This window comes from Protobothrops mucrosquamatus, unplaced genomic scaffold (genome assembly GCF_001527695.2).
Source record: "Protobothrops mucrosquamatus isolate PMUCROS unplaced genomic scaffold, P.Mucros_1.0 scaffold2599, whole genome shotgun sequence".
Lineage (NCBI taxonomy): Eukaryota > Metazoa > Chordata > Lepidosauria > Squamata > Viperidae > Protobothrops > Protobothrops mucrosquamatus.
Genome location: NW_015388653.1, coordinates 11,899 through 39,870, shown reverse-complemented (window position 1 = coordinate 39,870; position 27,972 = coordinate 11,899). Strand labels below are relative to the sequence as shown.

The following is a 27,972-nucleotide window of genomic DNA, read 5'->3' as shown; positions in this document are numbered from 1 at the left end:
ATACCGTGAATTCACTTAACTAGACTGGGGGCGACTCAATTAACCCTCCTCGCTTAGCAATGAGAATTGCTGGGGTCATATGCGAAAGGCTATCTGTATTTAGTGTTTTCACTATTTCTGGATTGCTCTCCAATCATATTGCAAAGGCGGGTTATAAAACCAGCCATAGTTTCATTCCATTCAGCAGGGGTCTTCAAACTTGGCCCTTTGATGACTGGTGGACTTCAACTCCCAGAATTCCTCAGCCAGGCACGCTGGCTGAGGAATTCTGGGAGTTGAAGTCCACCAGTCATCTAAGGGCCAAGTTTGAAGACCCCTGCCATACAGCATTAACCTTGTGAACTGTCAAGCTTCCTCCTTCCGTTATATATTCAAGATGGACAGTATTTAATATTTGTTGTGTCTATGTAGGAGTGTGGGTCTGTACATATGTTGTATATCGTATATTTAGGTTTGTGTCGTGTATGTTTCACTTCGAGAGCGGGCAACTAAATTTCATTTTTGATGTGTGCCGTTGTGCCCACAATAAAAAAACGACAATAAAGGTATATTAATTCTCTCCCAGAGAAGAGACAGTACAAGGGCCTATTTGAACATTACAGAGAAATAGATGGAGACCATCCAGCCCATTCAAGAGATGGGCCAAGTAAGCCATTGCATGTGAGGGGAAAAAAAACCACTAAATCCAAGTAATTTTAGAACATAGAATAGGGTTATGTGGGATCTTAAGAGGTCTTCTAGTCCAACCCCCTGCTCAAGGTAGGAGACCTTATACCATTCTAGACAAATTGCTGTTCGGTATTTCCTTAAAAACCTCCAGTGATGGAACACCCACAACTCCAGGAGGCAAGCCTTCCACTGAGTCGTTGTTCTGCCAAGGAATTCCTCCTTAGTTCTAGGCTGGATCTCACCTTGATCAGTTTCCGTCTATTACTTCTCGTTTCATTGTTTAGTTTATTGTTCTATTATTTTCTGTTCTGTTCACACTTTTGTGCTTTGGAGATGAAGTCCATCCCCTCTTCTCTGAGACAGCTCCCCCCCCCCCAAGTACTGGAAGACCACTATCACCTCATCCCTAGTCCTTCTGTTTTGTTAGACCAGACATACCTCGTTTTCTCAATTGTCCATCGTACGTTTTAGCCTCCAGATCCTCCATCATGTTTGTTGCTCTTCTTTGCACTTTCTAGAGTCTGAACCTGTTTTTTTTTTTTTTTGTATTGTGGCGACCAGAAATGCATGCAGCATTTCAAGACTTTTTTGAAAGTTGTCTTGCTATTGAAGGAGCTTCTATTTTAATCACTGCTTAAGTGATGCATGGACCATGACTTCCTACACTCATTTGCCAGTATTACCTATCCACGGTGCTTGGAGGTGTGGGAAAAAGAGCTTATTGTTTTTACAGAACTGTAAGAAGACATGCTAGCCTGTGAAGAAAATATATTGTATATATTTCTAATCTTATGAGTCTGGCTGAAGTTTGAGAATTGTACGTAGGAAGGCCTCCGCTATGCTAAAAACCAGGTTTTAACCAGAATTTGCTGACCTGATAGTTACTTTAGAGACAACCCCCTAGGAACTAGTAGCCATAAAAGGTAATTTGTAAATAAGGGCGGGGGGGGGGGGGCGACAGAATTTGAGTAATGGGAGATGTAATCAGGGGCAGAGATAATGTATTCACTTAGGCACTTCGGATAGGTTGTGATGGCAAAGATGGGAGGTGAATTTGCAATGGCAATAGGAAATATAAAGAAAGGATATTAATGATTTAAGGTGTGTCCACTATACCTGTGTGTAGGTGACACATCCTCTTTGCACAGTAGTACAAATAAATTACCACTGTTTTCTCTTGGAAGTTTTGGCTGGGGATTGTTTATTCAAACTAGACAACGAATCCCACAGGTGACTTTCAAGCTTGCCTCGGTCATCCATACCTGCTGTCGGGCGAGGCCCGATACCCACCTGCTTTGGGGGAAAAGCTGCCAATCATCTGGCTTCTAGAATCTCTGCATCCTTATGACTTCATCAACCCAGGCTCTCTGAAGGCACCTCTTGTGGGATCCACCTTCTCCAGGAAGGGCCTTCTTCCCCACAGCTCCTCTAAGACTAAGGAGGACCCGGCTGCCCAAAATGCCGCAAATGGGCTCCTGGAAAGACCCTTTCCTAACGGTCACCTTCCCAAGCAAGGTCATCTTTATCATTGGCTCTTGGCTTCTGTTCGTCATCCACATGGGAGTGTTCGTCGGGGACCTCTACCACTTCCTGGTCTCTCAAAGAGGAGATCTCATGAGCTTCCGCTTCACTGTATCGCTGCTGGTAAAGGATCTTCTTCCTTCCCCTCTTCTGCAGCCCATCCATCCCACAGAGGAGAACGTGAGGCAAGGGGGATAGATAACCTCTAGCTGGGGTGCCAGAAAGAACAGGCCAGAGAAAAGAGACCCATTGCAGCCATCCATTGTCCGAGCATTGGTGCACCACAGCTCCTTAAGTCTTCTAGACAACTGCCTCAAAGATGCTTCCCACCACTTATCCTTGTGAATCCCTCTAGAGCAGACATGTCAAACACAAGGCCCAGGGGCCGGATGCGGCCCACAAAGTGGTTTCATGTGGCCCGTGAAGCCATCCTGGAAACAGTGAGGGAACGGCCCCCGCTGCCTTGACCCTGGCCCAGGCCAGCCGGGAGCCAATGTACAATTTTGTGGTGGCCATCTATGCTGAAACGCATTCAGTCTTAGCTCCACAAGGCCATCTGGAAATGGCTTGGTGCCACAGGTGCTCAAGGGCCAGGCTAGGCATTTGACCTCTGCTGCCCAGGGCTCTGGGCACCCCGCGCCACCATCCAGCCCCCCACGCATGGCCTGAGAGGAACAGTTAGGCTCCTCCAGTGGACCATACCTTGGCACCTGCCCTGGTCCCAGCCCCTTCTGCCAGAGACCCTCAGATCTGTCCCACTCCTGCCCAGGCCCCCACAGGCACCCTTGACACAAACGATGTAGAGCTGGCCATGCCCACCCAGTAGGCCGTATTCGCCCTGGCCACCCCCCCCCCCCGAGGGCAACCACAATGCTGATACGGCCCTCAATGAAATTGAGTTTGACACCCCTGCTCTAGAGTAGGGATGAGCTGGTGAGTCTTCACTAAAGAAAGTCCTCGACTTATGGCCACAACTGAGCACAAAGTTACCATTGGTAATCGAGGCAGCTATCACGCGAGCTTTGCCCCATTTTACAACCTTTCTGGCTAGAGTTGATAAGTGAAGCACTGCATGCATTTAAGTTAGTGACACGGTTGTGAAGTGAATCCGGCTTCCCTCTTGACTTGGCTTGTCAGGTCGCAAAAGGGGATCACGTGACCCCCGGGGACACTGCCATTGTCATAAATGTGAGTCAGTTGCCAAATGTCTGAATTTTGATCACGTGACCATGGGGAATGCTGCAACGGTCGTAGGTGTGAAAACGGTCGTCACATTTTTTCAATGCCGGCATAACTTCAAATGTTGCGGACTTCCTGTACCTTCCTGTACAGGCGTAACACTCAAAAAGATGAAAAATAAATCTTAGCTCCTTCTGGGTCTTTTAAACTACACCTCCCATGTTCCCCAAACCTATCAATGAGGGTGGGAGCAGTTAGAAGGAGAGCTTGAGACTGGTGTCTTGTTCCAAGGATAACCCATTCTGTCTCTCTAAGATGGTTTTAGATTCATGGGCAACACATGTTAGGAATGTGTCAGTCATTTGTCTGAAATGGCCTCCTGCTTGAGCAGGGGGCTGGACTGGAAGACCTCCAAGGCCCCTTCTGACTCTGTCGTTCTGAATGAGGTTACCCTTCCCGATTCAGGCTTCCTGCCATGTGACAGCATGTAACGGAAACCAGCCCATGACACAAAACTAGGATTAGTTTCGGCACCCCGTGTTAGGTGAATGCAACTGATTTTGTTCATCCGGGACATGGACGAAGTGGGTTGTGGGAATCCAGCCAGTCGGGGGCCAGTGTTGCTGGAATGAATCGCCAAACTGCCGTTGTGAGATGAGTGGCAAATCAATTTGATCGATCGATCGATCGATAGGCAGAAAATTTATCTACATCCCATCCTGCTTTTTTCTGAGTGGCAATTTCGTTTGAGAGTTGGGCTGGAAGGTTGCAACGAAGAAGATCTAGGCAAGGTGTTAAGTAACTTTTGGGGTAAAGGCACAAATGGGATTTTCAGAACGTGGTGGTGGGCACGTTCACAAAATGGCCAGCGTTTCTCAGAAGGCAAACTCCTCTCCCACCATGCCCTTTGCCATTCCTGAAGGCCCTTGGGGAGGGGAACCCAAGTCATTCCTGTAAATCAGGGGTCTCCAACCGTGGCGATTTTAAGACTTTGTGGGACTTCAACTCCCAGAATTCCTCAGCAAGCCATGCTGGTTGAAGAATTCTGGGAGTTGAAGTCCACAAGTCTTAGAGTTGCCAAGTTGGAGAGCCCTACTGTGAATTGACAGGTGTGAGAGGTTACCATTTCTGAGGGGTAGCATACTATCTTCCTACTGTCTTAAAAAAATTAAAATATTTTTAAAACACTGAAGAAGGTAGGACAAAAACTCTGCTCTTTGCAACGGGAGACCATTCATTTTTTTCTCCCTTCTTCTTTGGGTTTCTGACAGTTCTCCCATGTGATCAGCTTTTATTTGGCCCTCCTAGCCAGCATCTACACCTTGCAAGCAGATGATGGCTTCCTGACGTGCTTAGCCCTGACCTCCTTTGGTAAGAGAATGATGATGATGGTGATGATGGTGATGATGATGATGATGAGGAGGAGGAGGAGGAGGAAGAGGAGGAGGAGAACTGTGAATTCCTAGGGCAACAAGTCAGCTTCTTTTAGCTATGGTTTAGTTTCCAATCCCTCTACCATCTAGGCCAGTGTTTCCTAATCTTGGCAACTTTAGAAGTCTGGCCTTCAACTCCCAGAATTCCCCAGGTGGCATACTTTAAATGTTGTGGCCTTCAACTCCCAGAATTCTCCAGCCAGCAGTACTGGTTGAGGCATTCTGGGAACTGAAGTCCACACTTCTTAAAGTTGTCAAGGTTGCAAAGCACTGATCTACATTATTATTATTATTTTTTCCTGCTGCAACCAATTTTCCAAGTTCCAAATTCTGAGAGTTGACGTCCACAGGTTGTAAATAGGCGATAGTTGCCCAACCTGGTCTAGTGGTTAAGGCACCAGGATGGAAAGCAGGAGATGGCGAGTACTAGTCCCTCCTGAGGCCCAAAATCCAGCTGGTGACTTTGGGCCAATCGCCAGGAGACGGCGAATTCTAGCCCTGCCTTATGCAGGAAAGCCAGCATGGGTGATTTTGGGCCAGTACCTCGGTTTCAGCCCAATCCACTTCACAAGATTGGTTGTGGGGAATCACCAGGTGACTGTGAGTTCTAGTCCTGCCTTAGACATGAAAGCCAGCTGGGTGACCTTGGGTCAATCACCAGGAGACAGTGAGTTCTAGTCCTGCTTTAGCCATAAAAGCTGGCTGGGTGACTTTGGGCCAATCACCAGGAGACAGTGAGTTCTAGTCCTGTCTTAGGCACGAAAACCAGTTGGGTGACTTTGGGCCAGTCCGTCTTTCAGCCCAGCCCACCTCACAGGGTAGTTGTTGAAGGGGAAATAGCAGGTGGATATGTTCACGGCCTTGAGTTATTTGTCGAAATAAAAGTGGGATATAAATGAAGGCATGGATAAATGAATAAACAAACCCTTTCCTTTTCATCCAGTCTTGAATTTAGCTCTGTATATTGCCCGATTCTGGATGGACTATCTCACTATTGATTACAGGGAAGAAAAATACGAATGATCAAAAGGAGCCAGGCACGAGAAGAGCCGGTCCCTCTGAAGGAGCAACAAAGGAGTAACCACCACCCCTTAGGATCAGCCAAGAGAGTTTAATGGAGTATTAACAAATGTCTCTATTGCTTCAGTGTGCCACAGCTTTGCACTCTCTCCGCCCTACATCCAAAGTACACGGAGGCAAAGAAATAAACCTTGCAGATCGTTTACCGTCGTTCCACCAGCCCAAACCTCTCCTGCAAAGGATGGTGGATAGGGGGGTCTTGCCTCCCCTGTCTCGATTGGACCTCTGGGACGAGAGAAGCCTTTTCTCCACCAGGTGCCCCCCCCTCCTCCAAAATGGACCTGGACCATCGCTTTCAGTAAAGCTGTCGGCCCACCAAATCTGCAAAGACCAGAGAAAGGGGGAAAAGGTGGTTCTGGAGAAGACAAGGTTGCTGGCCCCCCCATCCTGCCCCCAAGAAAGTAAAGTTTGAACAGAGTGGAGATGTAGTCAGAGGGGAACCTGGAAGGCAGAAGGTTATCTGGAACCAAGAGGGCAAGGAGAAGTGGGGCATAATATAAGGGGCCTTGCTCGGGCCTTCTTTTTTTTGATGTGTCCTGTCTGACTTGTTAAGTAAAGCAATTCATAAGCATGGAGGAACCGTCCACCGCTCATCTCCACAGCACTTCAACCACCTGCCAATCAAACCCTGGAGCTTTTCAACCACTGGGCTGCAGAGAAAGGCTGTGGATGCAGCCTTTGGTCCTACAGAAGGGCCCCCAAGCCCTAGAAAGACACACGTCGTGGGGCTCTCAAAAGACAACTGACTTTCCATATCCAGCAGGTAATTAGAGGGAAAGCAGCAGAGAGCAAACAGCAAACTAGCTGGGTTAAGGAAAAGGACTGAGGTGGGGGTGCAAACAGGTGTTGCTCCAGCCTAGACAGAGCTCTCTTCTTTTGGGTAATGGCGCTCTGGTGTCCCTCCAACCCAGGGCAGCTTGTGCACAAGCCTCAACATGGATTTAGGAGAGGAGGTCCTGTTACTTGACGTAGAAATCCTCAAACTTGGCCGCACTCTTTAGTAAGAATTGCTACGGGTTGGGTGAGCACAACGGTCTCCCAGTCAATCACTACAGTCTCAAACCACCTTTGAAGAAGGAAAACAAAGCAACGGGGAAAACGGATCAAGGAAAGACCCAGAGGACACTTCCTCTGCCGAGCACGAGTGGAACCCGGGGCGTGAGAAGAAAGACCGGGAACCTCTTTTGCCCACCCACCTATCGAGTTAGCAGCGAGAGAAGAAAACTAGAAGGGGGGGCCATTGTTCTCTTTAAAATTGCCAGTTCAATGCTGTCCCTTAACGGCCCACCAGGCCCTTTCTGCATAAAACTGCCCATCGGGGCAACAAAACGCATCAATTTGCAACTCCCATCGGACTGGGGGGAGGGGGGGAGGAGGAAGAGAAAGAGATGGACCATCTTTTAACTGGCATGCCTTCATCCAAGCTTCAAAGGGGTCCCAACAACCTTGTCTGTCCAGGCTGGGAAGCTCACGGGAGACCCACCCAGCAGATGCAACCCCAGGCCTCCCTCTGGGGTGCAATTTTGCCAAGGAGCTGCCACGAGCCGAGAGTGGGGTACGGGGCCACCTGACAAAGGAGAGGCCAGCCCTACTCGCTACTGTCCCACTCGGATGTGAGGGTTGAACTTGGGGTCCAGGCTCGGGTCGTTGTCCGCCGAGGCCCGGCCGAGTTTCATCATGATGATGACGAGCGTCAGGAAGCCGATCCCGCCGATCAGGAGGAAGATGACAAACCTCTGCATTAAAGAGCGCGGCTGCTTTCGGGTGCCAAAGCGGTTCCTGCCGGCAGAAGGAAACAGAAGATTAAGCTGCTCTCCCCCCACTTTGGGGATGTGAATTGGATTTTGCCTGCTGGGAGAGCTTTCAAACGGTTGGCTGGCTCGCCGTGAGATCCCACAAGCCGGATCCTGCGCCAAGGAGCAGACCTTCTAAGGGGCGGGGGAAAGGAATGAGGAAGCTGCCAGGAGAGAATCCGGAATAATCAAGAGAGCAGAACCAAAAGTATCCCCAGGTTCCGCCAGATCGGAACTGTAATTACAACCGGCTTGGAATCCCACCTGGGCTCTTTCAAAAGGCAACTGGACTTTCCTGGGTTTTTTTTCTCTCTCCTTGGAAAATATTTCGCTTCTCATCCAAGAAGCTGCTTCAGTTCCGGATGAGAAGCGGAACGTTTTTCAAGGAGGCAAATCCAAGAAAGCCCAGTTGCCTTTGGCACCACCATGACCTGGAGGATGGAGCGTCTCCACAGACACGCAACCTGCGTGGAAGCGAGGCAGAGTCTGGCGACGCACTTCGGAAGAGAGCGGCCCGTTTTTCGAGCTCGTGAACAGCTCACAACAACCAAGGGGACCTCTTTGAGGAAATTAGGCCTTCCACTTCATTTTGTGACCTGCCTCCCGTGTGGCCTCCCGTCGCTCTTGGCCCCTTCTCCAGCCTCTGCTGCTCTCTACCGCAGGCAACTCTCGGGACAGCCGGTTCCCAAACCGACAAGCCGTTGTTTCCCGGGACTCACTTGAGCAGCTGGGCGAGCCAGCTGAGCGTCGGCCTCCGCCGGTATTTGTCCTCGTCAAAGTCGATGGTGGCGCTCGAGTCCTGGCCAACCCCGGCTTCCCGGGTGTCGTAAATTTTCCGCGACGAGGAGGCTGCAGGCAAAGACAAGAGAAGAGCTAGGGGAAAGTAGCCACCCTTTCTTGCCCCCCCTCCCCCCAAAAAAACTCTCATAGTTTTGCCCGAGAAATTCTGTATAATCGATTATAGGAAACCAAGTAAGAACAGTGTAGTGGTATCATGTAAACTCGACCTTCGGAATCATGATGGTATAAGGAAAAGAAAAGAAAAAAAAAAAAGGTCTGGGAAATCAAACTGCAGACTGGACAATCCTCCCCCTTATGCAAACTGGCCATGATGCTTAACATTCTTCTTCCTGGCCCTTCTGTAGGATATTGACAAGCAAGCAGCAGCACAGAGCCATTTTATGCCTTGTTCACCTTCCTCTTTATTTTAGGAGCTTTTTTTCCCCCTGTATCCCCAGAGAAATTACAAACAGAGGTGGAAAAAAAAAACCCCAAAGTCTTTATGAACTTGTATTCAGATTTTTTTCCCCCACTTGAGTCTAAAAGGAATTCCTTAGGGTTCCGCGTGATAAAGAATGAAGAATTTATCCAATACTTCATCAAATAAAGGCACTCCAGATTCTAAGCAAGGATAATCCAAAGATCAAACGTCGGCAGGAAATGCTGACTTTCATTGGGACTGCCGAAGGGGATACTGCTACAAGCCAGGTGACAACACCTCCACCCCCCCACCCAAAAAAAATCAATTTATCTCCCTCCCTCCTTCCAATACTGCCAACCTGCATTGATGGTGAGAAGGTCTCTACCCCCATCACCCATGCTGACAATTGTGTGCTGGTCCGCAACATTGCCGTTCTTCAGGTTTTGCTGCTGCTGTTGCGGGGACTCAAAGTTGCCACTTGCACTGTAGGCAAAAGCGGACGCCGAACTCTGTGGGGCAGCTTCTTCTGAATTTAGGCCTGGGAAGAGAGAAAGAGAGGAAGAACAGCCCGGGCTCCAGTGAGAAGTGGGGTTTCTGAAATGCTTAGCATTTAGCTCTGCTGTCAGGTGTTGAGTTTTCTGGGAATTATAGGACTATGTGCATTTTTGTAGGCTGCTCAGCACTGAGGAGGTAGCACATACATAAATCAATGTATGGATCAATAAAGGAAGATATAACCTAGCCTGACTGTGGCTGAATTTAGGTACTAGATTGTGCACACACGGGTGCCTGCCGCTCAAGCACCATGGAGCTGCGTGCGTCTGCTGCTTGCGCGGCCCGGTTCCAAACCGGTTGCAGCCCAGTAACTGGGCTGTGGCCCATGGGTTGAGGACTCCTGTGCTAGAGTGACTGTTTTCACAACATGCTAAGCAGGATGAGTTGTAATCACACAGACTCGGGGGGTGGGGTGGGGGACTTAAGAGGCTGTGCAAGCCTTTGATTCATTTATGATTCAATGTGCAATGAGAAGCATTCGGGGAATAATTCATTTACCAATTAAGTGCACTATAAAAAAAATGGGGGGGGGGGCTTGGAGGCATTTAAAGTACAAGGATGTTTGCTTTTTTTCTCAAGTAAGATTGGCCAGAGACATGAAAGGGGATTTTTTTTTTTGCTTATAAGAAAGATGGGTGAGAAACAACCTGATGAACAGAATAATCCTCTCCCACGTATTTTGAAACCCAGATGCTTCTAAGGCACAAAATATGGATGGCCAGTCTCCACTTAAATGGAATTTGAGGCTTGTGCTCTTGATGGAATTAGCAATAGCAACAGCATTTAGACTTATATACCGCTTCACAGTGCTTTACAGCCCTCTCTAAGCAGTTTACAGAGTCAGCATATTGCTTCCTCCCAACAATCTAGGTCCTCATTTTATCAACCTCAGGATAGGACACTGAGTCAACCATGAGCCAGTGGGACTCGAACTGCCGAAAGCCGGCGATAGGCAGAAGTACTGCATTTTAACCACTGTGCCACCACAGCTCAGTGATACACCAGGGATAGGTAGTAGCTTCTACCAGAAAACTCAAAGAGATCTCCAGTGCCAAGAACATGATGACATGGTCCCCATCTAGCTTTTCACACTGTTTCTCCACCTTAGTAATTTTTAAGATGAATGGACTTCAGCCCCCAATATTCCCTAGGCAGCTAAGCTGACTGGAGAATTCTGGGAATTGAAGTCCTCTCATTTTAAAAATGGCTAAGGTGGAGAAATCCTCTCCTGAGCTCAGATGCTCACCTGTGAAACTGGACCAGTCGCTGCAGTCTGAGGCACTGTGAGTATCCATCTCTTGAGTCACCTCCGCTTCATCAATCTGAGCAGAAAAAATAAACAAAAAAAAGCCCAAATCAAGGTTAATGATCTAGTGGGATCTGGAGAGAAAGAAAGTCCAAGTGAAGGGTGCTTTGATTTGACTCTTAGAGACATCCTGGATATGTTTTTCTTTTGTTTATAAAATTAATTGGACACCCATCTTACCATAAAGTAACCCTGGGCGACTTACAGACATAAAAATACATCTACATTAAAACAAGAGAAGTTAAAACCAAGGCTTAAAATCCTAATCCTAAAAGTTTATGTTGTTTTCTAGGCAGAAATCCAAATTTTCCCAGCTGCTTCCTTCAATTTATTTTATGGGTTTTAACTTCCTAGTCTAGTTTATAGTCCTGGTGTTTTCCTCATGGGAAGCATTACTAATCTGGCCTGAATCTGCTGTCCAAGGGTCAGCCTGGTCTGGGTTTTGGAGACCCGTTGAATAAAGGGAAAAATGTAACACTTAAAAAGCTGGCTTTGTTCTTCTTGCTCCAACGCTGGTCCAGGTGGTCCTCGACTTATGATTACAATTGAGCCCAATTTCTGTTGCTAAGCAAGGCCGTTGTTAAGCGAGTTTTGTCCCATTTCATAACCTTTTCTGCCAGAGTTGTTAAGCAAATCACTACAGAATCAAGTGGTTGTTAAGTGAATCTGGCTTCCCCCATTGACTTTGCTTGTCAGAAGGTCACAAAAGGGGATCACGTGCCCAGGGACACTGTGACCGTCACAAATACGAATCAGTTGCCTGAATTCTGATCACATGACCACGGGGATGCTGCAAGGGTCGTAAGTGCGAAAAACGATCATAAGTCGCTTTTTTAAAGTGCTGTTGTAACTTCGAACAGCCACTAAATGGATGGTTGTAAGTCGAGGACTACCTGTATCGTTGTTAGGTGTTAATTCTTTGCAGATGTTCTAACTTTTTCTGTTTGATGTAAGCAGCTGAGAATCATAACAATATGAATATAACAATAGCCATAGCACTTAGACTTATATACTGGGGGTCCCCAGCCCTCGATCCATGGACCAGTACCGGGCCGTGACATGCCAGCAACCGGGCCGCACAAACAAGCAGAGCCCCATCCGCGAGATGCAGGCAGCACACACAACCACGCACCCTCCGGTTCATGGAAAAACCTCTCTCCATGGAACTGGTTCCTAGTGCCCAAAAGGTTAGGGACCTCTGCTTATATATCACTTCACAGTGCTTTATGGTCCCCTCTGAGCGGTTTACAGAGTCAGCCTGTTGCCCCCAACTATCTGGGCCCTCATTTTACCGACCTCGGAAGGATGGAAGGCTGAGTCAACCTTGAGCTGGTCAAGATCGAACTCCTGACAGTGGGCAGAGTTAGCCTGAAATATTGCATTCTAACAGGAAGGAAGGAAGGAAGGAAGGAAGGAAGGAAGGAAGGAAGGAAGGAAGGAAGGAAGGAAGGAAGGAAGGAAGGGCCTGAAGGCAGGACAAGAAGCAACGGATGGAAACTAACCAAGGAGAGAAGCAACCTAGAACTAAGGAGAAACTTCCTGACAGTTAGAACAATTAACCACTGGAACAACCTGACTCCAGAAGCGGTGAATGCTCCAACACTGGAAGTTTTTAAGAAGAGACTGGACAGCCATTTGTCTGAAATGGTATAGGGTTACCTGCCTGAGCAGGGGGGTTGGACTAGATGACCTCCAAGGTCCCTTCCAACTTTACTATTATTATTAAGTAAGTAAGTAAGTAAGTAAGTAAGGAAGGAAGGAAGGAAGGAAGGAAGGAAGGAAGGAAGGAAGGAAGGAAGGAAGGAAGGAAGGAAGGAAGGAAGGAAGGAAAATGGCAATAGCACTTAGACTTATAAACCGTTTCAGTGTGCTTTATAGCCCTCTCTAGGCGGTTTACAGACTCAGCTTCTTGCCCCCAAAAATCTGGGTCCTCATTTTACCGACCTTGGAAGGACGGAAGGCTGAGTCAATATTGAGCTGGTCAGGATCAAACTGCTGGCAATGGGTAGAGTTAGCCTGCAATGCTGCATTCTTAACCACTGTGCCACCATGGCATGAATCGCATAGCATAGCAATAGCACTTAGACTTACATACCGCTTCACAGGGCTTTACAACCCTCTCCAAGAAGTTTACAGAATCAGCCTATTGCCCCCCCCAGCCCCAACAATCTGGGTCCTCATTTTACTGGCCTCAGAAGGCTGAGTCAACCTTCAGCCAGTCAGGTTCGAACTGCTGACAATGTGAGCAGAGTTAGCCTGCAATGCTGCATTGTAACCACTGCACCACTGCGGCTCATAATGGAACAGGGACACAGTCTGCCTTCCAAACCAAAGCTAGATAGCCGTTACATACCCAAGGTGATTTAGTGCATGCTTGTACTGAAGGGGGCTGGCCTATATGGCATCTAAGGTCCCTATGAACAATTGAATTATCTGTGAAAGGTCCCCCCCCAAACCTCTCTTTTAAAGTAACATGGTGCCTGAACTAGGACTGAAGCTACCAAATAATTATAAGGAGAGATTTAAAAAAAAAAAACCAGCTTTTTTTTTAATGGACAAAATCAAATTTTGGAAACCCTGGTCTCAAATCCAAATCTCTGCCCTCAACAGATGTCCACCCATCACTATTACGGAGGCGCTCAATTGCTGAAAAAAAAAAAAACCCAATCTGGATTCCTTTCAAAGCGGATTAAAGGTTTAACTTGACTTGGGTGCTGTCAAAATTGCCCATGAAGCAGCTCAAAGATGGCCAGATTAGTTTCTTACCAGGGGAAGCCTGAGTCCGGCCCGAGCCCAGTTGACCGTCGAGAGCTTCTCTCGGAGGGCGGACGCAACTGGACTGACCAAGTTGGTGGGAGGGAAGACGGGACCCTGGCAAGAGGGACATTGGTAGCCGGCGGGGGCCGTGTTCTGGGGCAGCTGGTTGGCCATCTCATTGAGGCAGGACCAGTGAAAGAGATCTAGAAGGAAGAGGCACCATTAAAGCAAAGTTCTGTCTTGAAGGCGCTGCGCAAAGAGGCCACGCGTCTACGGAGATGCTCGATCATCCAGGTCATGGTGCTTATTGAAAAGGCAACTGGACTTTCTTGGTTTTTCTTCTAATGACCAACTCTCAGAGTGCTAATGACCGGATGGCTCCAAAGAATATAAATCCTTCTACTCCCCACCATTCAGTCAGAACTGAAGAAGCTTCTTGGATGAAAAGCGAAACGTTTTCAAGGAAAAACCAAAGAAAGTCTAGCTGCCTTTTGGAAAGTCTAGCTGCCTTTGGGACAACCATGACCTGGATGACTGAGAATCTCCTTGACTTCATGGCTCCGCTTAATAGCTGTCTATGGAGATGACAGTAAAATCAAGTAAAATCACGGGAATTACAATCAAGCCTTGGATAATGAAAATCCACTGGGCCCTTTATAGCTTGGAAACGGGGACACATTTCTGCCAGTCTCCTAAAGCAAGGGTCTCCAAACTTGTTAACTTTGAAGACTTGCAGACTTCAACACCCAGAATTCCTCAGCCAGCCTGGCTGAGGAATTCTGGGAGTTGAAGTTCGCAAGTCTTCAAAGTCGCCAAGTTGGGAGACTCCTGTCCTAAAGGGTGGGAGAGGAGAGCCCCAATGTATCCCCTGTCCCAGATAGCGTTTTGGGGAGCCACAGAAGGGGAAGCCTGTCTGGCACAATGCCCAGAGAGTTTCTACTGACCATAACACACAAGCCGAACCGTCTCTTTATTGGAAAGAAGCACGTTACACAACCGGCAGTTGGGATTGTAATCGCTGTCTTGAAGCCACTGCAGGTACGACTGGACGATGCACTGGAAAAAAAAAACAGAAAAAAAAACCAATTGGTGCCAAGGGGATCAGGTGGAAATTGGAGGGGGAAGCCTGTTTATTTCATAGGATCCGAGGGCTGGAAAGGACCTCGGAGGTCTTCTAGTCTACCCCCCTGCTGAAGAAGAAGAAGATGATGATGATAGTAGTAGTAGTAGTAATAGTAATAGAGTTGGAAGGGACCTTGGAGGTCATCTAGTCCAACCCCCTGCTCAGGCAGGAAACCCTATACCATTTCGGACAAATGGCTGTCCAGTCTCTTCTTAAAAACTTCCAGTGTTGGAGCAGTCACCACTTCTGGAGGCAAGCAGTTCCACTGGTTAATTGTTCTCACTGTCAGGAAATTCCTCCTTAGTTCTAGGTTGCTTCTCTCCTTGATTAGTTTCCACCCATTGCTTCTTGTCCTGCCCTCTGGTGCTTTGGAGAATAACTTGACTCCCTCTTCTTTGTGGCAGCCCCTCAAATACTGGAAGACTGCTATCATGTCCCCCCTGGTCCTTCTCTTCATTAAACTAGACATACCCAATTCCAGCAGCCTTTCCTTATATGTTTTAGCCTTCAGCCCCCTGTTCACCTTTGTTGCTCTTCTCTGAACTCTTTCTAGAGCCTATACCATTTCATAGAAATGGTTGTCCAATCTCTTCTTAAAAACCTCCACTGATGGAGCACCCACAATTTCCAGAGGCAAGCCATTTCACTGATTAATGAATACCATATACAAAATTGCTAAGACAACCCTAGAGAGAAAAAAACCACGGTAGAATGAATCTTGTCAACTGCTGACCAGAGAAGTTAGCACACAAGGGGAGGAAATCAGGGTGGGAAGGCTTAGGGCAGGGGTAGGCAACCTTGGCTCTTTTATGACTCATGGACTTCAACTCCCAGAATTCCTGAGCAGCTATGCTGTCTCAGGAATTCTGGGAGTTGAAGTCCATGAGTCATAAAAGAGCCAAGGTTGCCTACCCCTGGCTTAGGGGTTTCAGGAAAAAAGCCCAGCTTAGCTACATAATGGATCCAGAGATCAAGGTGAAATGACATATTCCAATCTCAGATAGCCCTCAACTTACCTTCGCAACTGAGCCCAAAATTTCTCTTGCTAAGTGAAATATTTGTTAAGTGAGTTTTGCCCCATCTTACGACCTTCCTTGCCACAGTGGTTAAGTGAATCACTGCAGTTGTTAAGTTAGCAACACAGTTATTGAGTCTGGCTTCCCGATTGACTTTGCTGGTCAGAAGTTCCCACAAGGGGATCACAAAAGTGACTGTCATAAATACGAGTCAGTTGCCAAGTGTCTGAATTTTGATCACGTGACCAAGGGGATGCTGCAACAGTCGGAAGTGAGAAAAACAGTCGTGTCAGCTTTTTCAGTGCCGTTGCAACTGTGAATGGTCACTCAATGAACTGTTGTAAAAAGGGGACTACTTGTAGAATCCTGGGCATCCTTACTAAGGGGAACTGGCCCTAGAAAAAGAGGCTGGAAGGGACAATCTTAGGACTGTGGACTGACAGCAAGTCAGTGCAACATGCGTACACACAACCTATGACCTTCACTAAGTGGAGGCTGTGTCTGCCTGAAATCTCCCAAACTCTTGGGTTTTTTTTGTTTTTTTTTAGTGTGGCAGAAAAGTCAAATTACTTGCATGCAGAGAGGTGATCACTGACTAGATCCAATTAGGGGTGACAGGATAGCATCTTCCAGTACTTGAGGGGCTGTCACAGAGAAGAGGGGATTGACTTCGTCTCCAAAGCATCAGAGGGCAGGACGAGAAGTAACGGGTGGAAGTTTGTTCAAAGTGATTCAACCTAGAACTAAGAAGGAATTTCCTGACAGTGAGAACAATCAACCAGTAGAACAGCTGGCCTTCCAAAGCTGTGGGTGCTCCAACACAGGAGGTTTTCAAGAAGAGACTGGACAGTCATTTGTCTGAAATGGTACTATATAGGGTATAGGGGGTCGGACTAGAAGAATCCCCATATATAAGTAAACAAATATTAATATCTCTAACTCCACAAAGTATATTATTCTACATGAGTAGGTGAAGTATATATATAAAAAAAGAAAATTTTTTCTAAAAACCTAAATTATATTCCACCACTCCATGCTTCTTTTGAATATAAACAATCCATCTTCTCCATATTAATAAAAATATTATCCTGGGATTAGGTTTGGGAAGTCCGGGGGGGTGGTGTTTTTTTTTTCTTCATATAGCATTGTGTAGTATTTGTGGGAAAAAAAAATTTATGATGAAAAATAATAAAATTTTATATTGAAAAAAAAAAAAGAAGAATCCCCATAAACTCTCAATTTCAAAGCATTCAATTTACCTTCGCATGGTTAGCAACAATGCAGTTCTCGCAGACGTTCACCCGATGCTCAAAACAGAACAGGTTTGTGACTTTCCTCTTGGGACATTTGCAGAGCCCCATCGTGGTCAGCGCAGGGGTGGCTTGAGCCGAGAAGAGCTGGAGAAAGAAGAGGACATGGGCAGAGGGATTACCTACACTGCTTAGCCATGGCTCGTCTGCGCTTCCCCGAGCACATTCGCAGTTCCAAGATTTTCCTCGGAAAAATCAAAGCAAACCGGAGAATACTCAGAGCACAACGTGTCTGCATGCCAGGTGTCCAGCTAGCAAATGCAAGAAAGGAATTCCTGGGACATTCTTCTTCCCCAAATTAACACTTTTATTGAATACACTACATTAGTACAAAAGAAGCAAAACCAGCTCTGAATTTCCCGCTCACATATTCACAAAATTAAACTTGAATTCCCCCTTTGGCCGTCCTCTTCGGTCCGTTGCAATGTCCTATCTCATACAGGTAGTCCTCGACTTATGACCACAATGGTGCCCAACATTTCTGTCATTGAGACACTTGTTAAGTGAATTTTGCTCTGCACTCGTTAAATGGCCAAGGTAGGAAAAAGCCCATCCCCACCAAGCCTGTTATTTGCATCATTTATGCATTTTACAGCATTTGTCAGGCCCTTGAAAGATACCGATTGTGATGTTTATTTATTTTGCATTTATTCATTGAGGAAAAAATAGATGGCTACCTAATTCGAACAAGGAGATTCTGGGTGGGTTGCAATAAAGCAAAAGCAGTTTAGCCTCACCCACAAAAGAAAAGGACAATTAAGACAAAGAGAAAGGGGAGAAAAAAGGGGAAAGAACAAGCTCAAATATCAATTCTTAAAATGATAGTTCAAATTAGGACCCAACTAGCACGAAAGAAACCCTGACAATACCTGTGGGGTCCATGGTGCTCTCTGAGCTTGGGGGTTTCCTTGCAGATGTTTCATTACCCAACTAGGGAACATCATCAGTGTAGAAGGGAGTGAAGTTTGCTCTCTGTTTATATGCAAGCGGTGGTGGGAGTGTTCTTGGTGATTCCTAGACTAAGCTATTGTTTAGTATTTGTTTGCCTGAGTGGGTAGTCCCTTAATTGAAACTTCATTTACTGCTTGATTGTCAGAGAGCAAACTTCACTCTTTTCAAGCATTGATGATGTTCCCTAGTTGGGTCATGAAACGTCTGGAAAAAAACCACCAAGCTCAGAAAGCACCAAGGATCCCACAGTCCTTTTCCTTCTTCTCCTCTTGCAAGCCCCACTCCCTTCTAGTACTGATGATGTTCCCTAGTTGGGTAATGAAACATCTGCAAGAAAACAAGCAAGGTCAGGGAGTGCCAAGGACCCCACAGTCCTCCTCCTCCTCCTCCTCCTCCTCCTCCTCCTCCTTCCCCCAAACCCCACTGCCTTCAAGTGCTAAAGATGTTACCTAGTTGGATCATGAAACATTTGCAAGCGAAGAACCAAGCTCAGAGAGCACCAAGTACCCCACAGTCCTCTCCTCCTCTCCACAAACCCCACTCCCTTTTAGCTCTGATGATGTTACCTAGTTGGGTTACGAAACGTATGCAAGAAAACCACCAAGCTCAGAGGGTACCAAAGACCCCAAAATTGCCCGCCCCCGCTTCCTTGCAAACTCCACACCTTTCTGGCACTGATGATGTTGCTTAGTGGGGTAATGAAATAGCTGAAAGAAAAACACCAAGCTCAGGGAGCACCCAGGACCCCACAGTCCTCCTCCTCCTCCTCTCCACAAACTCCACTCCCTTCTAGCTCTGATGATGTTACCTAGATGGGTCATGAAACATCTGCAAGAAAACCACCAAGCTCAGAAAGTGCCAAGGATCCTACAGTCCTTCCCCCCTACTCCTCTTCCACCACCACAAACCCCCCTCCCTTCTAGCACTGAGGATGTACCCTAGTTAGGTGATGAAACCTCTGCAAGAAACAGCCAAGTTCAGAGAGCACCAGGGACCCCACAGTCCTCCTTCTCTTCTCCACAAACCCCCTTCTCCCCTTCTAGCATTGAAGATGTTACCTAGTTGGGTCATGAAACGTCTGGAAGAAATCCACCAAGCACTGAAGGCACCAAAGACCCCCCAGTCCTCCTCCTCTCCACAACCCCCTCCCTTCTAGCACAGATGATGTTACCTGGTAGGGTCATGAAACGTCTCTAAGAAAATCACAAAAGCTCAGAGGGCACAAAGGACCCCCCCAGAAGCCCTCATCACCCGAAAGGGCTGCTCAGTGACCGATGAGCCTCCAAAACCTGCCCGCCGTAACTCCGAAGCAAGCTTGATCTAATAATTCGACTCCCCGGCAATCCTCCCCGGGGCTGCAATCGGGGCGTCCTCCGAACGGAGCCCAACCCCATGATCCCCATCCCTCCTGGCCATCAAAGCCCATCGCTTCCTCCCCCCCCCCCAAAGGCCCCGGGGTCACGTGATCATATTCCCGGCCCCCTCCGGACCAACGAGGGAGCGGACCTTCCCCCGCAGCCCCGGGGGACGTGCCGCCCTACCTGCCTCCCTTCGCGAGGGGCGGCCCCCGCGCCAGTACGGAGCGTCCGAGCGTCGCCGGAGCAGCCCAGCCGCCGCTCGCTCTCTCCGGCCGGGGCCGGTCCGCGGGCGAGGGGCGACACCCACCTGTCTCCCCCGCCTCCCTCCGGCCCGCTGCCACGTCTCTTCCGGGAACGTCGCGTTCTGATTGCGTCACGCCGACCTCTCTCTCTCTCTCTCTTTCTCTCTCTCACTCCCCCCGCCTTCTCTCCCAAGATGGCGCCGGTCGCCGGTCGCGCTTCCGGCGGACGGCCCGACGTCACTTCCGGCGAGGCTCTGGCGGGCGATTTCAACGGCGCAGCGAAGCGGTTCGGAGGAGGCGGCGGCCGCCATGGCGGGAAGCCGCCCCGGGAGGCGGGCGCGCTCGGCGGGGGAGGCCCGGGAAGGTGAGGGAGGTGTGCGGGGGGCCCTCTCGGAGCAGGCCGGGGCTGGGGACGGGGCTCCTCTGCCTGGCCTGCAAAGCGCTCCTGCGGCGCCCGGGCTCGGCTGGGCCCGTCGCAGCCCGGCCCCTTTCGCCAGGGGAGGAGGGAGGCCGCGCGGCTCCGGTAGTCCCTGAGAGGGTGGCTGCCGACCCTGATGCCTGGCTTAGCGCCTTTGTTTATGTTTTATATCCCGCCTTTATTCACTGTTATTATATCCCGCCCTTATTCATCATCATCATTATTATTATTATTATTATTATTATTATTATTATTATTATATACCGCTTTATTTATTTTTATTATATCCCGTCTTTATTCATTATTATTATATTCCACCGTTATTATTATATCCTGCCTTTTTATTATTATACACTGCTTTTATTTATTTGTATTATATCCCATCTTTATTCATTATTATATTCCACCTTTATTATTATTATAATACCTCACCATTACTATCATTATTATTATTTACAGTTTTTATTTATTTTTATTATATCCCGCCTTTATTCATTATTATTATATCCTGCCTTTATTACTGTGGTTCGTCGCACAGTGAGCCAGATGTTCAGACTGGATTTGGCATTTTTATCCACCTATCACGTCCTTTCCAAGGACCTGGGAGAGGCAGAGGTGGATGTTTGATAGAATTATTTATTTACAGGTAGTCCTCGATTTACAACAGTTTAAGAAGAGACTGGACAGCCATTTGTCCGAAATGGTATAGGGTTTCCTGCCTGAGCAGGGGGTTGGACTAGATGACCTCCAAGGTCCCTTCCAACTTTATCATTATTATTATTATTATTACAATGGCACTGGAAAAGGTGACTTATGACCGTTTTTCAGCGTTACAGTGTCCCCCTGGTCACATGATCAAAATTCAGACTCTTGGCAACTGACTTGTATTTATGGCGGTTGCCGTGTCCCGGGGTCACGTGATCAGCTTTTGCAGCCTTCTGACAAGCAAAGTCAATGGGGAAGCCAGATTCACTTAACAACCGTGTTGCTAATTTAACAACTGGAATGATTCACTTAACAACTGAGGCAAGAAAGTTCGTAAAGTGGAGCAAAACTCACTTAACAAATGTCTCACTTAACTGAAACTTTGAGCTCAATTACGGTTGTAAGTCGAGGATTACCTGTACTAATCTAACAGCTGCAGTGATTCACTTAACAGCTGTGGCCATAAAAGTCATAAAATGGGGCAAAACCCATTTAATAAATGTCTCACTTAGCAACAGACATTTTGGCTCAGTTGTGGTTGTAAGTTGAGGACTGCTTGTATTGGACATCCATCTTGCCACAGGGTCACTCTGGGCAGCTTACAATCATATAAGTAAAAAATTGTATGTACTAAAAACATAAATATAAATACAAACCCTACGGTCCAACTGATGGGGTGGGTGGGAGCAGAGCCAGGTCTTTAGCTCTTATGGAAGGTCAGGACAGTTGGAGGTGACCTTACTCAAGTGGGTGTGTGTGTAAGTGTTCCAAAATGACATTATCTCGTCTTCGTTGTCATTATACAATTGGATCGTATGAGAATCCAGCCAAATGAGGTTTGGTAGGATTGGGGGTGTGGGTGAATCCAGATCTCATGGTTTATGGTGGCTTAAAGTAAGGTATGGTCAAGGGTTGATATGTTGAAGTATGATACACAAATAAATACATTTTGGGAATGCAGAAAGAAAAGGAGCATTCTAAATAACTCTTCCAGAGAATGTCTATGGAGATTCTCAATTATCCAGGTCCCGGTTGTCCCAAAGATGCTTTTTCAGGAGGCAACTGGACTTTCCTGTTTTTCTTTGAAGACGTTTCGCTTCTCATCCAAGAAGCTTCTTCAGCTCTGACTGGATGGTGGGGAATGGAAGGATTTATACTCCTTGCAGACAGCTGGTATAAATCCTTTCATTCCCCACCATTCAGACAAAAAGAAAGGGGAAAGAGCAAGCTCAACCATCAATTCTTAAAATGATAGTTCCAATTAGGGCCCTATTAGCATGAAACGTCTTCAGAGAAAAACAAGAAAGTCCAGTTGCCTCCTGAAAAAGCATCTTTGGGATTACCAGGACCTGGATGACTGAGAATCTCCATAGACATTCTCTGGAAGAGTTATTTAGAATGCTCCTTTTCTTTCTGCATTCCCAACATTTATTTATTTGTGTAAATTAGCTCTGATATATAAATATATAAATCCTTCCATTCCTCACCATTCATTTAACTTCAAAGAACTTCCAGGCATTGTTTATCCTAAAAAGCCTTTATTACAGTGTAACAGAGTGTCGGCACAGCATGGATGGATGCCAAGATCTGAATTTCCCTTCCTTTGCACATAACATTCCAGGTTATTCCCCATCCCTATTTTGCTGTCATGATTCCCATTTTCCAATCAACCTGGAGGGCAACGATTCACTTCAGTTCCCTTCCCGGGCAGTCCTTATCTTTCTCCCCCCCCCCCAATCATCTGAATTAACTCTAAAAAATACCAGACAGTTCTGCATATCTTGTCAAAGCAATAATATCCAATATTAGCAGTGTTGACATCTCGCTTAGCAACAGAAATGTTGGACTCAGTTTTGGCCGTAAGTCGAGGTCTACCTGTATAGGATGCCCTGGCTTGTAGCATGACTATATTTTTAAATGAAAACATTCACTGAGTGTGGACTTCATGGTTTTTCTTAACGTTTTTAATCAGCCCCTTTTATCCTTTCTTTCCCCCAGGTGCTGCTTCCTCTCCCCCCAGGCGAAGGTCCGAGAGGAACTTGCCTTCCTCAACTCATCCAGTGTTCCAGGACAACCCCAGGGGGGTGGCCAGGAAAATGATGGGCAGCCCGGTACGAGAAAAGCATTGTTGTGTTCTTTCCTTTATTCTTTGTGAATTTAAAATTCTGCTTGAGTTGTGATGCATTGAGTAAGCCATTCAGCCTTACAACCATTCATTTAGTAGTCACAAGAGTCAGTGAAAAAAGTGACGTATAATTGTTTTTCATGCTGCGACCGTTGTAGCATCCCCATGGTCACGTGATTAAAATCCAGATGCTTGGCAACGGACTCGTATTTGTGATGGTTGCAGTGTCCCGGGGTCACCTGATCCCCTTTTGCAACCTTCTGACAAGCCAGGTTGATGGGGAAGCCAGATTCACTTAATAATCATGACCCTAATTCAGGGGTCTGCAACCTTAAACACTCAAAGAGCCACTTGGACCCGTTTCCCAGAGAAAAGAAAACACTGGGAGCTGCAAAACGTGTGCACGCACAGGCGCGCGTGTGCACCCGAGGGGCGGGGAGCTTATTTGAAGAGTTTAATTAAAAACAAATAGAGGCTGCTGTGCATGAGTTCTCTCTCTTCCCCCCTCTCTCGTTCCTCTCCCTCTCTCTTTTTTTCTCTCCCCCTCTCTCTTCCTCTCTCTCTCCCCCCCTCTTTCTCTCTCTCCCTCTCTCTTTCCTCTCCCTCTCTGTCTCCCTCTTTCTCTCTCTCTCTCCGATCTTCTGCTTACCTGGCAAGCTGGCTTCACGCTGTTCTCCAACAAGTAGACACACATTATTGGGCTGGCTCTCTCCTGCCCTTCCTGCTTCCTGCGGAGATACAGCAAATGGAGGAGCCCCCCCCCACACACACACAGAGAGAGAGAGAGAGAGAGAAAGAGAGAGAGAGAGAGAAAGACAGAGAGAGAGAGAAAGACAGAGAGAGAGAAAGACAGAGAGAGAAAGAGAGAGAGCGAGAGAGAGAGAGAGAGAGAAGGGAAGTGCAAGTGCCTCTCTCTGTCTTTGTCTCTCTCTCTGCAAATGGCAGAGGAGGCTGGGAGCCACAGGAGAAGGCTCAAAGAGCCTCATCCGGCTCCGAAGCCGCGGGTGCCAACCCGTAGCCTAACTTAATAACTGCAGTGATTCACTTAAGAACTGTGGCAAGAAAGGTTGTAAAATGGGGCAAAACTCACTTAACAACTGTCTCAGCAACAGAAATTTTGGGCTCAATTATGGTTGTAAGTAGAGGATTTACCTATATTTGAGGTAGGAGTGATGTTCAGGTTCCCTCAAAGAATGTGATGTACTTTAGAGACAGGAATCTCAGATTCTGTGTCTTCAACAGAAAAATTCTCTCCCAGCTGCATTTTTCTTTGCCACCCGCCTGAATCTTTTTCCCCTCTTCTCTGCAGTGCCCAGCTGCCCCTGTCGTGCGCACGATAACTCTGAGAAAGATTAAGCCACGGAATCAGCAGGTGAGTAGTTGTTATGAAGCTGTGTATACACATTCCATCTTTCTGTGATTTTTTAAAAAAATAAATGTTATTGAAGTTTATCCGAATAAAAGATACAAATGAAAAGAAAGACAGTAGGAAAGGTGGGAGAGAAACAGAAGGGGAAAGAAGATGTGAAGGAAAATGAAAAGAAAAAAAAATCCAATGGCCTCCAACTTTTTTCGCTGCAGTAATTTACACTGTGACTTTTTACTTTGATATAATTAATAATTACTAGCCATTTCTACAACAGCACGCTAAATCAGTGGTTCTCAACCTGTGGGTCGGGACCCCATTTGGGGTCGATCGACCATTTCACGGGGGTCGCCAAGCAAGGCTGTCCGCCATTTTTTTTGTCCGCCATTTTTTTTGTCTGCCATTTTTTCCCCCCTTTTCCGGCGGGTGCCTTACCTCCCTTGGGCTGGGCCAGCTGGTGGTCGGCCTGCTCCGTCTCTGCCGCTTGCCAGCTACGCCTCGGCCGGCGCAGGGGGTGGAACCACGCATGCGCGGCGCTCCCGGGCAGGGAAAGTCCTCGACTTACGACCAGTTGGGTAGTCCTCGACTTACGACCGGTTGAGTAGTCCTCGACTTACGACCGGTTTAGTCCTCGACTTATGACCGGTTTAGTCCTCGACTTACGATCGGTTGGGGTCGCGGCATTAAAAAGGTTGAGAACCACTGCGCTAAATCATCAAAACCCAAAGTCAATGTTTCATTTTATTCTGTTTCAAGTAAAAGTCTAGAAGCGGTTTCCAAATAGGAACAAAACTGGATATATTGTTTTCGTTAATTAAGACAGTGATGCCAGTTCCATCACTATGGGAATTGAACCATCTTTCCTCCTCCTCCTCCTCCTTATTATTATTCTCATTATTATTCTTATTATTCTTATTTCGTATGAGTAACAGAATCTAGCAATAATGGATAAAAATTCACCAACTCAGTATATAAAATGTGTATCAAAATATAAGACATCAGAGCAGCGAACCATTTTTTAAAAAAGCAGCATGAGTGATGAATAAAATTATAAATAAAATTAAATCATGATCTTATGCCAAATTAACTACGTATTACATTTTTTCCCCCTCTACTGCTCCCCAGGATAAGGTGAAAGGAAGTGATTTAGTCCCTCGTCGGAGTCCAAGGGTAAGCACGGAGCCACAGCAATTTTTGAGAATTAAAAGAACGCCTTTCAGCAAGATCTGGAACCTTTAAGAAGCCTGGCCTTCCCAAAGATGGCTGGGGAATTCTGGGAATTGGAAGTCTGACACATCTGGAGCAGCGGTCCCCAACCCTTTTGGTACAAGGGACCGGTTTTGTGGAAGACAATCTTCCCACGGACTGGGAGGGGGAACTTAGATCCCTTGCATGCGTAGTTTATAGTAGGGTTTGCGCTCCTGAAAGAATCTAATGCCTGATGATCTGAGGTGGAACTGAGACAGTGATGCTAACACTGGAGGCCAGCTGCAAATATGGATGAAGCTTTTCTCGCTCACCCCTCACCTCCAGCTGTGCGGCCCAGTTTGTAACAGGCCAAGGCCTGGGGAGTGGGGACCCCTGATCTAGAGACTTCCAGATCAGGGGAGGTTAATGAGAGAGCATAGAATTAATGATGCTGTAAGTGATTAGCATCTTTGATTTTCTCTTTGGCTTGAATTCCCCAACAGAGGAATGCCCTGGAGTGCCATCGTATTAATACCCTTTAGAGTCTCTACCCCGTCAAGTTTTAACGTATATTAATTTAGGTAGTCCTCAACGTATGACCACAATTGAGCCCAAAATTAAGTGAGACATTTGTTAAGGGAGTTTTGCCCCGTTTTACAACCTATATTTATTTGTTACGTATATTTAGGGGTGTGGGTCTATACATATGTTGTATATAGTATGTTTAGGTGTGTGTCAGGTATGTGTTTCACTTTGAGAGCGGGCAACTAAATTTCATTTTTGATGTGTGCCGTGCCCACAGTAAAAAAAATGACAATAAAGGTTATCTTACCTTATATTTGTTAAGTGAATCATTGTAGTTGTTAAGTTAGTAACTTGGTTGTTAAGTGAATTTGGCTTCCCCACTGACCTTGCCGGTCAGAAGGTCACAAGGGGATCACGTGACCCAGGACACTGCAACCGTCGTAAGTATGAGTCAGTTGCCAAGCATCTGAATTTGGATCCCGGAACCATGGGGATGCTACAAAGGTAAGTGTGAAAAACAGTCATAAATATTTTTTTTCAATGCTGTTGTAATTTGAACGGTCACTAAATGAACTGTTGTAAATCGAGGACTACCTGTAAATGGGAAATGAAGTCCTGTCTTTACTTCCAGAATTCCTTTGAAAGTCACACAGGTGTCAGAGGCACTTTTACAAAATTAACATGATGGGCGCCTGCATTCTGCGTCTTTGTTTGGAGAGAGGTCCACTTTCACAGAATAAAAGAAAACAGCATAAATTGCTCTAAATATCACTGCCAGCATGCCAAGTGGTTGGAGAGCCTCTCCTTTGAGGTGGGAGGAAGGAAGGTGATCAGGAAATATCTTTCTCATAATGGGAAATTAGTCGAGGTGTAGGCAACCTTGGCTCTTTTATGACTCGTGGACTTCAATTCCCAGAATTCCTGAGCCAGCTTGGCTGGCTCAGGAATTCTGGGAGTTGAAGTCCACGAGTCATAAAAGAGCCAAGGTTGCCTACCCCTGGACTAGGAGTAGTCCTCGTCCTACCCGTTCATTTAGTGACAGTTCGAACTTACAACATCCCTGAAAAAGGTGACTTACGACTGTTTTTCACACTTACAACCATTGCAGCATGCCCATGGTCATGTGATCAAAATTTGGACGCTTGGCAGCCGACTCATATTTATGACGGTTGCAGTGTCCTGGGGTCATGTGATCCCCTTTTGCGACCTCCTGACAAGCAGTCAATGGAGAAACTAGATTTACTTAACAACTGTGTTTCCAATGTAACACCTGCAGTGATTTACTTAACAACTGTGGCAAGAAAGGTCATAAAATGGAGGTAAAACTTACTTAACAACTGTCTCGCTTAGCAACAGAAATTCTGGGCTCAATTGTGGTCATAAGTTGAGGACTACCTGTAGTTTACAATTTCATAAAATCTTATTTCTCCTTCATATCCGAGAAGCATTTTCGGAGGGCTTTGCGATATGCAGACTGATCCATGGTCAGTCAAAAGGGGGAATCAGATAAATCCTGTTGAAGCATTTGGAATAGGATAGGACAGAACAGAACAGGTTTTTAAGAATAGACAGTCACTTGTCTGAAATGGTATAGATTTTCCTGCTTGAGCAGGGGGCTGGACTAGAAGACCTCCAAGGTCCCTTCTAGCTCCTATTCTATTCTATTCTATTCTAATTTTCTATTCCATTCCATTATCTGCTATTCTATTCTGATGTATGCTAGTGAGACCTGGACAGTGTACAGGAGGCACGTCGGGCAACTGAATTACTTCCACATGACTTGCCTTCGCAGAATTCTGAGGATCCGGTGGCAGGATAAGATACCAGATACAGCTGTCCTCTCCAGAGCAGGCCTATCATCAGTTTACACTCTGTTGATGAAAGCCCAGATGTGCTGGGCAGGCCACGTTGTAAGGATGCCAGACCATCGCATCCCTAAACAGCTCTTCTAGGGTGAGCTGTCTCAAGGAAAGCGATCGCACGGGGGACAAAAGAAGCGATACAAAGACACGCTGAAAGCATCTCTCAAGTCCCTGGATATCGACACCATCTCTTGGGAATTTTTGGCGCATGATCGACCGACATGGCGTACCCTGGTTTACCAGGGTTGCCAGACATATGAACACAGGAGGACAATCTTGGCACAAGAGA

At 46.8% G+C, this 27,972-nt stretch overlaps 4 protein-coding genes across 4 annotated transcripts in view; 2 read left to right on the top strand and 2 right to left on the bottom strand.

The window, feature by feature from the left end:
• The window catches only part of VPS51 (VPS51 subunit of GARP complex), a 27,699-nt gene extending 25,774 nt beyond the window's left edge, over positions 1-1,925 (bottom strand). Inside the window, exon 1 of the mRNA XM_015825328.1 lies at positions 1,917-1,925. Coding sequence (XP_015680814.1) covers positions 1,917-1,925 — 9 coding nt within the window. The remainder of the gene's footprint in view (positions 1-1,916) is intronic.
• Positions 1,926-2,136: 211 nt separating this feature from the next.
• On the top strand, positions 2,137-5,825 carry TMEM262 (transmembrane protein 262). The gene is made up of 3 exons (XM_029285956.1): positions 2,137-2,313; positions 4,641-4,740; positions 5,746-5,825. Exons 1-3 carry the CDS (start codon positions 2,137-2,139, stop codon positions 5,823-5,825), a joined length of 357 nt encoding a protein of 118 aa, XP_029141789.1.
• Positions 5,826-7,354: 1,529 nt separating this feature from the next.
• ZFPL1 (zinc finger protein like 1) lies at positions 7,355-17,060 on the bottom strand. Its single transcript, XM_015825345.1, has 7 exons — positions 16,893-17,060; positions 14,439-14,550; positions 13,504-13,697; positions 10,678-10,753; positions 9,235-9,414; positions 8,395-8,524; positions 7,355-7,661 (listed from the first exon to the last, which is right to left on the bottom strand). Exons 1-7 carry the CDS (start codon positions 16,992-16,994, stop codon positions 7,478-7,480), a joined length of 978 nt encoding a protein of 325 aa, XP_015680831.1. The 5' UTR covers positions 16,995-17,060; the 3' UTR covers positions 7,355-7,477.
• Positions 17,061-19,688: 2,628 nt separating this feature from the next.
• The window catches only part of CDCA5 (cell division cycle associated 5), an 11,943-nt gene continuing 3,659 nt past the window's right edge, over positions 19,689-27,972 (top strand). The window contains exons 1-3 of the mRNA XM_029285955.1: positions 19,689-19,858; positions 22,638-22,728; positions 24,052-24,114. Of these exons, the coding sequence (XP_029141788.1) occupies positions 19,689-19,858; positions 22,638-22,728; positions 24,052-24,114 (324 nt within the window). The remainder of the gene's footprint in view (positions 19,859-22,637; positions 22,729-24,051; positions 24,115-27,972) is intronic.

Bases quoted from the DNA above. Each gene is read 5' to 3' on its own strand.
- ZFPL1 (XM_015825345.1), bottom strand. From the start codon at position 16,994: ATGGGGCTCTGCAAATGTCCCAAGAGGAAAGTCACAAACCTGTTCTGT. The intron at 13,698-14,438 runs GTCAGTAGAAAC...TCTTCCTTCTAG, and splicing joins GGTTCGGCTTGTGTGTTATG to ATCTCTTTCACTGGTCCTGC. The intron at 8,525-9,234 runs GTTGGCAGTATT...CTTTGCCTGCAG, and splicing joins CCTTCTCACCATCAATGCAG to CCTCCTCGTCGCGGAAAATT.
- TMEM262 (XM_029285956.1), top strand. From the start codon at position 2,137: ATGGGCTCCTGGAAAGACCCTTTCCTAACGGTCACCTTCCCAAGCAAG. The intron at 2,314-4,640 runs GTAAAGGATCTT...GGTTTCTGACAG, and splicing joins GCTTCACTGTATCGCTGCTG to TTCTCCCATGTGATCAGCTT. The intron at 4,741-5,745 runs GTAAGAGAATGA...CTTTTCATCCAG, and splicing joins CTTAGCCCTGACCTCCTTTG to TCTTGAATTTAGCTCTGTAT.